Genomic DNA, 13512 nt, shown 5'->3' with positions numbered 1-13512 from the left:
AGCCAGCTGTGGTGGCTCCTGCCTGGGCTCTTCACCCTGGACATTTCCTTCTCCCCCCTCCCTTCCAGAGACCTCACCCCCACCACAGCTGCGCCAGGTCCTGATGCCTTAGACCCAAACAGAGAGCGGACCCTTCAGAACTAGCTCACTCCTCCCCTAGGACGCCTTACACTCTCCCCTCAGCTCGCAAGCCTCCTGTGAGCAGGGAGCACCCCCCCCCCCATGTAGAGTGGACTCCATACACCTAGACTCCTACTGCTCCTCATTCTCCCCCGCCATACCCCGACCAGGAAGCCTGCTACGGTGTCCCAAAAGCCAACACGATGAAGCGTGAGAATGACGGAACCCACCTTCCCCACTTTCTGGCTCAGGCCGGTGAAGACAATGTCACCAAAGGCATCTGTAGGCATCTCATGGACGTGTTTCTTTGGGTCCCACTCCTTGCCCTGGAAGGTGTGAGGCTTGATGGCCACTTCAATGTGCTGCTCGTGGGTGTAACCACACTCACACACTACCTTCCTGTGAAGACACCAAGGGTTACCTCCTGTGACGATACCAAGGGCTGTCATGGGAATGAAAGGGCACTGGTGCTCTCTAATGGGACATCAGGGAGACCAGAAGAGAATCATGACATTCATCTCACCCAACAGTGACAAGGTACCCCTCCTGGGTGTCAAGGGGCCATGTGGGCAGTGGGTACGAGGCACCGTTACCCTCCCAGCCAGGTGGCATCAGCAAGGAGCCAAATAAGGATAGGCAGTGAGGTCAAAGGAGACATTAGGCTAGAACTTTGAACTTTTCCTGTGTGGCAACGATGAGGTTCTGTCCCTCCCTCCCTTCCTCCCTCCCTCAGACAGGGTTCAGGGCCAGAAAAACTCAAAAGCTAGAAAAATCATCAGTCACACCGAGAAAGCAGGCTAGGGCAGCCACCCACACCAGGATAGCACAGGTGTGGGAGTCATCTGACGAGGATTTTAAAGCATCCAGGTTAAAAATGCTTCTGTGGGGTTGGGGATTTGGCTCAGTGGTAGAGCGCTTGCCTAGCAAGCGCAAGGCCCTGGGTTCGGTCCCCAGCTCCGAAAAAAAGAATAGAAAAAAAAAGCTTCTGTGAGTGACTAAAACCACCCCGGACGCCAACCGAAGCTTCCAGAAAGACAGAGAGAACAACTGGAACACTCAACTCTGCAAAAGGGAATGACCAAAAGAGAAAGTAAACCAGAATATAAACACACAGACCCAGGGGTTGGGGATTTGGCTCAGTGGTAGAGTGCTTGCCTAGGAAGCACAAGGTCATGGGTTCGATCCCCAGCCCTGAAAAAAAGAAAAAAGAAAAAAAAAAACACACAGACCCAGAGTTTCTGAGACCTGCAGGGCCATCAGAAACCCAGAGGGAAAAGATAAGACAAGACTGATAAAGCCAGGTAAAGGAAGAATGCCCTAGACTTCCTGTTGACCCATGGATCGAAGGAAATGCCAAAGATCTGCTTGAAGTAACCAGGAAACTCAACGTATTTGAGCTCAAAGGTGGAGCAGGCAAAGCATTTCTTATCATCGTTATTTAAAACAAATAAAACAGGAGGTGAAGCTTACAGCTAACTTAAGTGAGGATAAGCCCAAAGAGGGAATACATCTGGTGTTCTGTCTTATCATCTTTGGTCATGTGGGAAAAGGAAACAGAACAAGAATAATCCTCACAGGCCTTTGCCTTCCCCTCAGAGATGATGCCCTTCTCATGGTTCATACAATTCTCTCTAGAAGGCCACCTTGTGGGAAGAACATCCTGTTCGCTGCCCCATCCGTAGTTCAGAGTAAGTTCACAGCCTCCTTACCTGGGCTCTTACAATTTGCTTTAAACAAACAAAAACAAACAAACAAGCAAACAAATCTACAGATTCCAGAGGCTGAATAAGCAACAAACAATGTAAGGAGGAGTTCAAATCCCAGCAACCACATGGTGGCTCACAACCATCTGTAACGGGATCCGATGCCCTCTTCTGGTGTGTCTGAAGACAGCTACAGTGTACTCATAAACATAAAATAAGTAAATCTTAAAAAAAAAAAAAAACTTCCAAAACCAAAGAAGAAAAAGTGCTTGACATCAGCAAGACAGAAACGGCACCTGCTAATTTCTCTCCCGTGCATGCATATGTGCCTGATACCCAAATAGGCCAGAAGAAGGAATTTGTGTTCCTGGAACTGGAGCTAGAAACAGAGATGAGACACCGTGTGGGATCTAGGAATTGAGCCGTGGTGCTTTGTTTTTGTGGGTTTTTTAATTTGTTTACTGATGTACATGAGCATTCTATTTACATGTATGCCCGCATGACAGAAGAGAGCATCAGACAGAAGAGGGAACCAGATATTATTACAGATGGTTGTGAGCCACGATGTGGTTGCTGGGACTTGAACTCAGGACCTCTGGATGAGCAGCCAGTGCTCTTAACTGCTGAGCCATCTCTCCAGCCCCAATCCTGGTACTTTGAAAGAGCAGCAGGTGCTCGAAACTGCTAAGCCATCTCTATAGCCCAATAGAGATTCACCTGCCTCTACCTCCCAAGTGCTGGAATTGAAGGTGTGTGCCACCACAGCCAGCTTAAAAACAGCATACTTATTATTAGAAGCTATGGAAACCATAAGGAGAGTCAGTGCTGAGAGACTAAAAACTACAACCCAGAATTCTATAGCCAGCTAAACTATCCTTCAGGAATGAAGCCAGCTGGCAAGGGATGCTTTTAGCTGAATGACCATTAAGGAGGTTTGTCAACCGATGAACAACTCGAAGGGATGGCTAAAGTGGGAGGGCGTGCAGATGTAGCTCAGTTAGCAGGGTGCTTCCTAGCATGCTCAAAGGCCTGGGTCCAGTCTCCAGCATTGCATGAACCAGGCACTGTGATGTACCCCTGTGACCCAAGTATCCAGGATCTAAAGCAGGGAGATCTTAAATTCAAGGTCACCCTCAGCTACATAGGGAGTTCAAGGCCAACCTGGACTATAAGACATTCTGTTTGGTTTTTTACCCCCCCCCCTCCCCGCCCGGAGCTGAGAACTGAACCCAGGGTCTTGCTCTTGCTGGGCAAGCGCTCTACCACTGAGCTAAATCCCCAACCTCTGTTTGGTTTTTTAAAATGTTTAATCAAAAGTGAAAGCACAAATGAAGACATTGTGAATACCAAGAGGAGGAATATGAAGACGTAAAGAGAATCAGTACAACTCATTTCTCTTGAGCTTTTAAAATTATGTGGATGGTTGAACTGGGTCAAACGTGGAATTCTCAACCATTGTAAGTGAGGAGAGGTGGAAGGAGGTATTTCTACAGTCTACTGCTACTCTCAGCATGTCAACACTCCTGGATGATGACACACTTTGTTGTGTAACTTTCATAGCCACAGCAGCCACAAAGAAGCTGAAGTGAAACAGAAAGAAAACAGAAAACAGAAACAAAATGGCAGACTTAAGCCAGAATGCAGCAACAATTCTATTAAACACAAATGATCTAAATATACCCATTGATAAGTCGAGACTACACCAGGAGTATGATGCCTTTAGTCCCAGCACTGGGAAGGCAGAAGCAGGAAGATCTGTGAGTCTATGGGTGGGAGAGAGGGGAAAAGAGAGAGAGGGAGAGAGGGAGGGAGAGAGACAGAGAGACAGAGAGAGACAGAGAGACAGAGACAGAGAGAGAGACAGAGACAGAGAGAGACAGAGACAGAGAGGAGAGCAAAGAGACTGACATGGGGGTTTAAAAAAACAAACCAAACAAACAAACAAAAAAAGAACCTAGTCATTATTTACAAAGTATCACCTCAAATATATACAACTAGAGAATTGTTTAACAGTAAAAGAGTCAGTGGATCTCAAGGGCTACCTATTAGAGGGCACAGGTCCCACTGTGTGTGACACAGACCGAGAGGCATATGACTCCATTCTATTTTGTCTTTTTTTTTCCCAGAGCTGGAGCTGAGGCAAGCACTCTACCACTGAGCTAAATCCCCAACCCCATGACTCCATTTTAATGGCATTCTCCAAAGGTCAAATCTATAGATGTTTATGTGAAGACTGGATTATTAGTTGCTAGAGGGTGAGAAAAAAGTGTGTGTGTGTGTGTGTGTGTGTGTGTGTGTGTGTGTGTGTGTGTGTGTGTGGTGTCTGTTACCACAAGGGGAAGTACAAGGCCATCTCTGTGGGAACAGAACTGTGTGCATCCTGTGCCAGTGGTTGCACATGCTATGTGGCTGGTGAATGGGCACAAGCCAAGCGCACTCTGACCGAGACTGAACTCTCACTGTTGATAACAGCACCACACAGAGCAGAGCATCCTGTTCTGGACCAGGATGGAGAACACCACGGGGGGTATGAAAGCTCATTTTACCAAAGACGAGAGGGATGGCATTGCCTGGTGGGATCCCTGGCATCATTAGGCCAAGATACCACACGCAGGCCTTACTCAGGGGTCTGTCCCTGCTGTTCAACTAATGCCAGCCACAAAGGGAGGCCACACAAGTGTTCCTTAAGATCCCTTGTAAGCCAAGCCAGCAGTGGTGGCCTATGCTTTGGGCCTGGCATATCTTTCCTTTAAATCTGTACTTATTTTCAAATGAAAAGTTGAACGCATACAATAGAAGCCCTGCACGAAAAGAGGAGAGACAGAGGCACAATATACTGAGTCTTACAAAAGACGGGGTACAGCTGAGGCAAAAACCAGATGGAGTCTGCAACCCAGACAAGCAGAAGAAGATGGCTGAGCTAGGGGAGGCAGTCATATCTCCCTGCCACTGCTGGGTTTGGGAGTTTCTGTCTCTATTTCTTCATTCCCTGCCCCCACTCTAGAGGAGACTCTGGGAACTTTTGGCTTGCAGGGATTGTTTTGTTTTGTTTTGTTTTGTTTTAAGACAGGGTTTCTCTGTATAGCCTTGGCTGTCCTGGAACTTTCTCTGTAGACCAGGTTGGCCTCAAACTCAGAGATCCACCTCCCTCTGACTATTAAGACCCTACAGTTCCTGGTTCCCCGATTCTTTGGAGATCAAGAAGCTCTAAAGACAGGTAACAGAGCCCTGACCCACTAGGCTTGATCTGTACGTTGCTGCCACTCGGCTACAGCCAGACTCTGGACAGGTCCCTGGGCAGGTCATCTGGCCCTCTGTCCTAGGCTGACCTAGCCACAGAGTGCATTCCACACCCCGGGAGACTCTTAGGGGCATAAAGGAGACGGCCTGGACATGCTCCACAAGTGTCTCCTGAGATGAGATGGGTAGACTTGGGGATTCTCAGCCTGGCATGAACATCAGATACTCTTTCCCTGGCCCTGGCTGAGGCAGCGTGAGCAGGTTCCCCTTGACCAGGAGAGATGGAACAGAGCCCTTAATCAGAGCCACGCCACTTACCCTGCATCCGAGAGCTTGGAACTTTCCACGAAATACACACATTCCTTCTTCTTGATGTTCTCGGGAATCCATGAGCTAAGGTTTTCTTGCTGGGAGTTAAAAAAGAAATGTTGACATGAGCCCATCTACCCCAGGGTCTCCCTTAGTCATTTCTCTGCTCCCTGACCATCTGCCATTGAGACATCCAAAGGTACATCAAAGCCTAAAAGCACCATGGCTGGGGTTTGTACCTGGCTGGGGTGTGTACCCAGGAGACAAGGATGAGCCTACACAGTCATTTTTGGGGGATACCTCATGCTCAGTGAATATGTCCACACCGCTTTGGGGTGGTATGTTATGGAAAGAGCTTCTGAGGTGAAAATCTGGTACCTGGTGTCTTCACCGTCGAATGCACTTTCAACATGATCACTCTGAGGGGGCCCATTCATCCCATTTTTGTCTCACTCGGAAGCCCCGGAAGCCATCTGCTCCAGCGGCAGACCCCAAAGTCCAGGAACAAGACAAGAAAATGCCCCCACCCGAGGAGCAGCCTGAAGGGAGCCACATGAACGGGGAATATTTTATCTCAGGATGGGCCATCTGCGCTGTGGTTAATCATTCATAATGCAGGAATGCAACCCATGGGGCATCCCGGCACCCATCAGTGAGGTTTCAGGTTACCTCACCCTAACCATCTGATAATAAAACGGTTACCTGTCTTAACCCTGGGTCACTTTGCTTCTGTAGCTGACCTGCCTGTCTGAGTTGTTCTGAGGCTGCAGTCTCTGACTGATACTCCTCTCCTGGCATGAGTGGGTCACCTGACCTTTGGGCTGCCTCTGTGGTCCGGAATGTAGCAGGCTAGCCATCAGAAGCCTACCTTCTCACTGCTGAAGGAGCACAGAAGCCTCCTGCTCTTGCAAAGACTGCTATTGCTTCGTCGGAGATTGGGGACCATGCCCAGATCAGTGGCCCTCCGGGACTGCACCCCAAAGCCCTCCTCTTGATCAGAGTCAGTTCTTCTCTGGTCCAAGGGCTCCATCCTCCACGGCTCCAGATCCACCAGAGGAGAGAGATCTCTAGATGCCTTTCAGGGATGTCTCTTCTCATTTGTGAGGTTGGGGGCTCTGGAAAAAAAAGAAAGACACCCCAAGGGGTTCTAAAGAGATCTGAAAGAGGAAGGCGAGGCTGTGGTTCTGAGAGGGACCCACCCACCCACCCCCTGTTTCCTCTCTGGAGTCTTCATCTATTTTCCCTTTGTCTGGACATCTCTCCGAAGCTTCCAGAGCTCTACCCGTGGGCAGAGCCCTCGAGCAGTCTACGAGCACACATGCCTCTGAGGACCATCGGCACCAGCTCCTAACGGGGCATCTCCAAAACTCCACTACTCACAAGCTCCCTGAATCGGAACCCAGACCAGTGAAGGGAGACAAATCTCAGTGGCCAGCGCATGCCCCGAAGTTTTGCATCTTGCGATGACAGAAACCAGTTGACTGCTTTCACTTTCCAAAAGGAAAACAAAAAGCCCCCGATGGCCCACAAAAATAGGTTTCGGGGAGTCTCGTACTGCTCCATCCCGAGAAGCCAGTCTGTTGGTGCAAACCCTTCTTCCTTGGCTCTGCTTTGAGGAGGTGGCAAAAAGCTGCCAGTTTTCCAGCCCTTAACCACTAAGGGAAATGGGCGGGCTGTGGTAAACTGGCTGAATGAGAAATCCAGGCAAAACCAAAGAAGCCCTCGGCGCCTGAATTGCCATCAGATCCTGAGGTCCTCCTGTTGGGAGTGTCAGAAAGAAACTCAATTCTAAAGCCAAAGCCTCCCTGAGCAGGCATTATGGCCGCTGTCCATGGTTAAAAAAGTAACAGAGTTCTCTCCTGTCCTCTGTTCACTGATGGATAAATAAAGAAACTATGTTGAAGATGGATAGGGACTCATGCCTTTAATCCCAGCACTGGGGGGTAGAGGCAAGCCAGTGTTTGTGTGTGTGTGTGTGTGTGTGTGTGTGTGTGTTTGTGTGTGTGTGTGTGTGTGTGTGTGTGTGCGCGCGCGCGCGTGCGCGCGCGCTCACAGAGTATTCCAAAGAAAAAAGAGTGGACAGACAGACAGACAGGCAGACAGGACTTGGCAGAGCCTATACCCTGGATACAACATGACATCTATAAATGTGTTTATCGGGTCATCTGCTCTACCTGTAGACGACAGCAGGCTGGAACAGAGCAAGACCCCCATATGGGATAACCCTCCAAACCTGAGCTCTATACACACACACTGGTAGAGACAGGAAAGGACCCCGATGTGTGTGTGTGTGTGTGTGTGTGTGTGTGTGTGTGTGTGTGTGTGTGTGTAGGGAGAGTGACACACCCTCTACTATGGCCTCAGGCAACTGAGTTCAGCCCCTTTGGAGATTGCCTGTTAGGAATGAATGGCTGGAGAGCCAAACCCGATTGGGCTCTGGGCATCTTCCAAGTAGCTATTCATTCTCAAGACCCCAGGACCCAGGATGTATCTGGGCACCCACCCCAGCACACGAAAGTCCCGGAAAACATAAGGGACTTTATTGGGAGGGAGGCCTCAGGAGCCCTGGCTGGAGGCTGGGACATGTGGCACCTTCTTTACTTCACTCCCTGAAAACTGTGCAGCTCTCAGGCTCCCCGGTAGTTCTCTGCTTGCTCCCAGGCATCCTGGACATACTGGCCTGGAAATCAGTTCAGATATTATAAACCGCTAAACACAGGAGGCTAACGCCCCCCAGCCCCCTGTGAGGATTCAGAGGAAGAGCCGGGAGCCGGGAGCCCGGAGCTGGGAGCTATAGCGCGTAGGCATAGACCGCCCTGGCTGACATTGAATCTGTGCCCTGTACTAACTCCAGAGACTGTACCTGGATGCAGCTCAAACCCAGCAGCCCCTCGACACCCCAACTTATGCCTCTATCCCAGGGCACACCCTCCCCCAACTCAGGCTGAAATCTGTGCACCAGAGAGCAGTCAGCATTCCAACTCATGCCCGCACCCAGGTCGGAGACTTAATCTTTACACTTCTGTCACACTCAACGAACACTGCAACCCGCCCCCTGCACCTCGCACTTCACACTCCCTTCCCGCCTGAGCCCCTGCAGTCGGCATTACCTTCCCCCAACTGAACCCCCTATTTTCTCTCCAGATACTAGGTCAGCGCCCCTTTACCAGCGCCGGGTACCTGCTCAGAGGCCGCGCACCCCAGCGTCACACGCGCAGCTGCGCAGGACAGCCGCAACTCGCCCACATCTCACCGCTAGGTGCAGCCTGAACGGCCCGCCCCGCACTCTGCGTCACTCAGCCTGATTGCGTAGCAGCCGCAACTAAGAACGTGGAGCCAAGCATGGAGGGCCTCCTGAGATGCTCCACCTTCGGGTCAGCCTCTTTAGGACACCTAGAAAGGCACTCGCGGGTCCGGGGGGTCAGATCCTCCACAAAGTGTAGGAAGAGAATTGTGTGTGCCTTGTTTTCAATCCCTGAACCACGGAGGGGGCAGCCTGGGATAGGGAGCCAGGGCGCCCCTGCTGGACCTGAGCTGACTTAAATACCTGACACACTCCTGCCTCAGTACCCTCCTGCTACAAGTCCCTTACAGCCACCATCACACTACGAGCTCCCAAAGCCAAAGCCAATACCCAGAGGGTGACTTTGGATGTGAAGACTGGGGAAGTCTCAGGGTCCCTCCACATGTAACACACAACAGAGGGGACAAGGAAAAGCCAGAAGGATCGATCCTAAATTGAGCCTACAACTGGGTTGGTTTCAAAGATGCCTACCTATTCTATCCATCCCACCCCAGTTATCCTGAATGTGTTGTGCCTGGTTCCTAAAAGTGACAAGAACTATATCGACTCCTGGGGAGACGGTCGAGACTTTCTTCCTCCCCAAATCGTATTCCTCTCCATTCCCAACATCAATAGACAATGCCCGACAGAATTCCTGAGCCATTGGCCTCAGTGCCAGGAACTCGGAGAGGATTGGTCTGTGACCTCAGATGTATTTAGTGGGGGATCTGCCCAGAAAGTCATGGCTGGCCAGCAACTTCCTTCCTCATTTCCTCCCCAGGGTACTAGTCCTCTGTGCAGACCCTGATTCAGCACATACTACTGAAGGCCTTTCTACAGCTGCCCTGTGGCTTCCCCACCCCAGATGAGTGGACTAGCCTATGGATGCTCACCATGCCTGACATCTCCCCAGTCTGGATGGATCCACGACAAAAATGCATGATTTGCAGGGATAGTACTCATGAAATGCTGTTAGAAATAATGTCATAGGGGGAGGGGGCTGCCTCTCATCCAGAACAGTGGTAAGGAGGGTCACAGGCCAGACAAACGTGCTCGTGCTCACCGGTGCAGCGGCTCTGCTCTATTAGGCTGCATGCTTCACGGGCATCCAGATGGCTTCCCTGTCCACTGCTGTGTTCCCGGTGTCCGGCAACTAGGGCTCGTGGAGTGGTAGATTAGGGAATGAGCTGCCACTCCCAGGAGAGATACCCAGACCAGTGGTAACAGTTAAGGAAGTGGTCACACACACCCCACCCTCGTGCTGTCTGCGCATGCTCCTTCCCTAAACTATCTCATTAACTGAAATCACCATGGGTAGTTAATATTTCATAAGACAGTAATTGCAGCATGGCCAGCTGATAAGCAGACTGGCCTCTGGTTCCAAGTAGCCCAGGCCCCCTGTGGGCCATCATCTAAGGTGAATCGGTCAGTGAACTGTGCATCCCCATGAAGTGTCTGTGCTGTGTGGCCCCGAGTGGCTCCTTCCCTTCTAGAGAAGAACCACAGGTTACAGGAAGGCCACATTGCATCTTCCAAAATACATTACAGCGGCATTTATGAAATATCCGTCCATTAAAAATGATGGGCACCAGCCATAAAACTCAGATGCAGCATGTGCTGATCTCGCCAGAAAGTCGCCTCAATTCTGACGAAGGAAATAATTCAGCACAAGAAGTTTTTTTTAATTTTAATTTTTATTTTTTTTAAAGGACATTAGGCCCAAGAGAAAAAAGCCCCTGCTTTGGTAGCAAAAAGAAAACCACAGAAATGTGGTGATCTGATGGCTCTCTGCATGGGAGTCATGAGTGAGAAACATGATGAAGGAAGCTGAGGAAGGAGAAGTCTTGGGGCAGAGCACAGGCATTTGCTCTACACACTACAGTAACTGCTCTGGTCCAGGGCTGACTCTGTCTGCCTTTGTGCCTTCGTATTAGGAACAGCAGACTATGGGGTGTGTAAGTGAACCGGAATGGCTGTGTGCTATTTAAAAAACAACAACAACAACCAAAAAAATCCACTTTAATTACAAAAACAGGCAGCGAGCCAGACTTGCAGCTGAGGCTCGGCTCTAGAGTCCCAGAAACATTGTAGCTAAAGGACTGCTCCTGAAAACTCGGTGGTGGGAAGACACTATAAGAAGTTGTAACAAAAGCAGCTAGTGTCACCCTGAGAACTGCCCACTCACTACATACTGTCGAATGCTACCTGGGATACAACATCATCCTGAGAGCTGAGTTGACCCCGGGTTCCAAAAGATCACATGACATTTTGAATAAAAATCAACAACGTACACCCACACATAGGCACATAATTAAAAAATTGAAACAGACTCTAACCAAAAACAAAACCTGTCTTTTAACAAGATTAAAAAATAAAACCACCTCTAAAGATGCGTGGAGATGCGAACACACAACCTATAATGGGATGAGATTACTCTTTGCTGTGTTCTGAGACTCACAACTGCACACACAGAGCTCTGCACACTGTCCGGGGAACGCATGTGCTGGCATTCGCTGTACCTGCCTCCCCTCTGAGATGGATGTCCCACAGTGGAGCTGCGAGAGGCCAGGAAACTGCCATAGCAAAGTCTGAACTGGTTCTTTAGAGGAGAGAACAGCTAAGGCAACTGAACGCTGCCAAATGTCCTGTCCTGTGAAGCCCCAGTAAAGACATAGGTGGCTGTATTAGGAACAGCAGACTATGGCTGTGTGTCAGCACACTGACTATAAGTGCCCCAAACGCCTCCTTCAGGGGGTTAAAACCATAAGGGGTACATGGTCTGTGTAACCATTTAGAATGGAGATAGTCTCTAATTCAGAACAAAAGCCGCTGTGAGGGGCTGGAGAGCTGGCTCAGGCTGTAAGAGCCCCACTACTTTTTCAGAGGACCCTAGTTCAGTTCTCAGGATTTACTTGTCGCAACTGCACAACCACTTCGAACTCCATTTCCAGGAGATCTGATGCCCTCTTCTGGCCTCTGTTGGCAACTTCCCAGGAACTGGCTCTGAGTTTCATCTTTGAGAGGACTATCAAATAGAGGAGGAAGGGACAGGGCTGGACAGAATGATCCACACTGTGATGTGGGTGTGACTGAGAGCGAGGCTACAGCCTTCATGGCTTTGTAACCTGGAGGCCCGAGACCTGACTGGGTGCCCATCCAATATTCATCCAGTGACTAGAAAGGAGCATGGCCTAGGGTGAGCAGAGGCTGAGGTCAGAAGGCAAATCAGAGAGGTTTCCAGCTGTGAGCCACCAAGAAGTGGCCAACAGGAAGCCAAATGAAAACCTGCCCTGGTGTCAATTTCCTAACAGATAACGGCTCTCACCAGGGTCTGGCTCTGTGCCCCACTGTAGCTCCCCCTCGGCCTGGGGTCTTCCAGCTCCATTACTGCAAGCCCAGGTGGAGAATTCCTTCCCTGGGGAGATGTAAACAATCTCTCTCTCTCCTCTCTCTCTCTCTCTCTCTCTCTCTCTCTCTCTCTCTCTCTCTCACACACACACACACACACACACACACACACACACACACAAACACACCCCTTCTCCTATGGTTCTAACCACAAACCAAAGTGAGATTGCACCAAAGTTCACCCTGGAGAACCAATGACTTTACTGGGCTTGTTTACGGAAACTACGTAAGACATTACTGGTGGGATCTTGGGGGGGGCTGGGGGGGAGACACCATAGAAGCTACACTGGAAAGTCTTCACACAGCATGGATGATACGTTCCCCAACAGCCTTATAGATGCAGCCCCCTTCCATTAACCTTTCCTGCTTATTTATTCTCTCTCTCACATCCCAAGACCACATGCAACCAAGACCTCGTGAAACAAGGGCAAAGTTGAATACAAATGGCTGGGGGTGGGGGGCAGACTAAACTCTCAGGCAAGGGCCCAATGCCCCTCCCCCAACCCCTCGTTCTATGGGAGAACATCAATAGGCAACCAGGCTACTCTGAATAGCCTCTTGAAAGTTGGCACAGTTGATCTGATGGCAATGGCATTTTACAACAGCTATGTTCCTCTTCTGCAGGAGCAGAAGAAGAGGTAGGCTTTAAGTGTTGGGTAGCAATTTCCTCTGAAATTTTTGTTTGTTAAGGGAGAATGTGGGGGGTGGGTAGGGGGTTATAAGATTGAGAAAAAAGCAAAGGAAACTCACAAGGCTCAGGAAATTCAGAAAATTACAAGACTCACAAGGATCCTCCCAAAGGTTAGATAAACAGCTGTCCCCGCCAGCGGGGACCCAGTTATTCAGGGTCCCGAAGAGGCTTTCTACCTGTGGGCCAAAATGGGGGTGAAGAGAAGAAGGAGACCAAGCAAAAGTTCTGTTGTCAAGGTCTCGTTTATTGGGATGAACATTGCAGCTTTTAAGGCTTTCAGGTAGGGGGAGTGACCTTTGTGAAATATGAAGGAGGGGGAGATGAGGGTATAGGCAGTGATAGCTGGAGGCAAAGAAGTCAGGTGATGAGGTCAGGTGGTGGAGACACTGGGTGTTGACTGAGGAGATAACTGGTATCTGCTCGAGCTGAGGCATCCCTTGAATGTTATACTCCTGTGCCGTAAATTCATGGGAGAGGCTTTATCCAACAATCTTAAGATTTATGGCAGTCATCTTCGGGGTGAGTCTCTGTGGCCAAACAGCCCAGAGTCACTTTGAACCATGCAGTCAAAAAGCGGCTAGGCCCAAATCCAATATGGCTCCGTGCAAACAGCTAGAATTGCTGAGGAGAGGAGACACTCTGAGCACCCACTGCCTGCAAGTCATTCAGGGAGCTTGATGGATACTGCTTTGGTGAATGGTCACCCATGCTCCTGTAATGAACCCCAGTAAACTCATTGGTTCATCAAGCTGAACGGA

General features: G+C 49.9%; 1 protein-coding gene across 16 annotated transcripts in view; it reads right to left on the bottom strand.

The window, feature by feature from the left end:
* Window positions 1-9876, bottom strand: part of Trpm2 (transient receptor potential cation channel, subfamily M, member 2) — a 49606-nt gene extending 39730 nt beyond the window's left edge. For 10 of the 16 annotated variants that reach the window (XR_005497198.2, XR_005497200.1, XR_005497201.1 and 7 more), the window contains exons 1-4: window positions 8553-8701; window positions 6241-6487; window positions 5382-5470; window positions 351-519 (exon numbers count right to left, since the gene is read on the bottom strand). Coding sequence is in view for 13 of the 16 variants with exons in the window: in XM_039098554.2 (XP_038954482.1) it covers window positions 351-519; window positions 5382-5470; window positions 6241-6402 (420 nt within the window). In the remaining 3 variants the exon portion in view is untranslated. Of the gene's footprint in view, window positions 1-350; window positions 520-5381; window positions 5471-6240; window positions 6488-6752; window positions 6973-8482; window positions 8702-9718 lie in introns of those variants that run through there. The other 6 variants (XM_039098556.2, XM_063279050.1, XM_063279051.1 and 3 more) reach the window with 4 other exon arrangements.
* Between the last annotated feature and the right edge of the window lie 3636 nt (window positions 9877-13512).

The sequence above is a fragment of the Rattus norvegicus genome, chromosome 20, assembly GCF_036323735.1.
Source record: "Rattus norvegicus strain BN/NHsdMcwi chromosome 20, GRCr8, whole genome shotgun sequence".
NCBI classification, from domain to species: Eukaryota; Metazoa; Chordata; class Mammalia; order Rodentia; family Muridae; genus Rattus; species Rattus norvegicus.
This window is presented reverse-complemented; position numbering and strand designations above follow the sequence as displayed.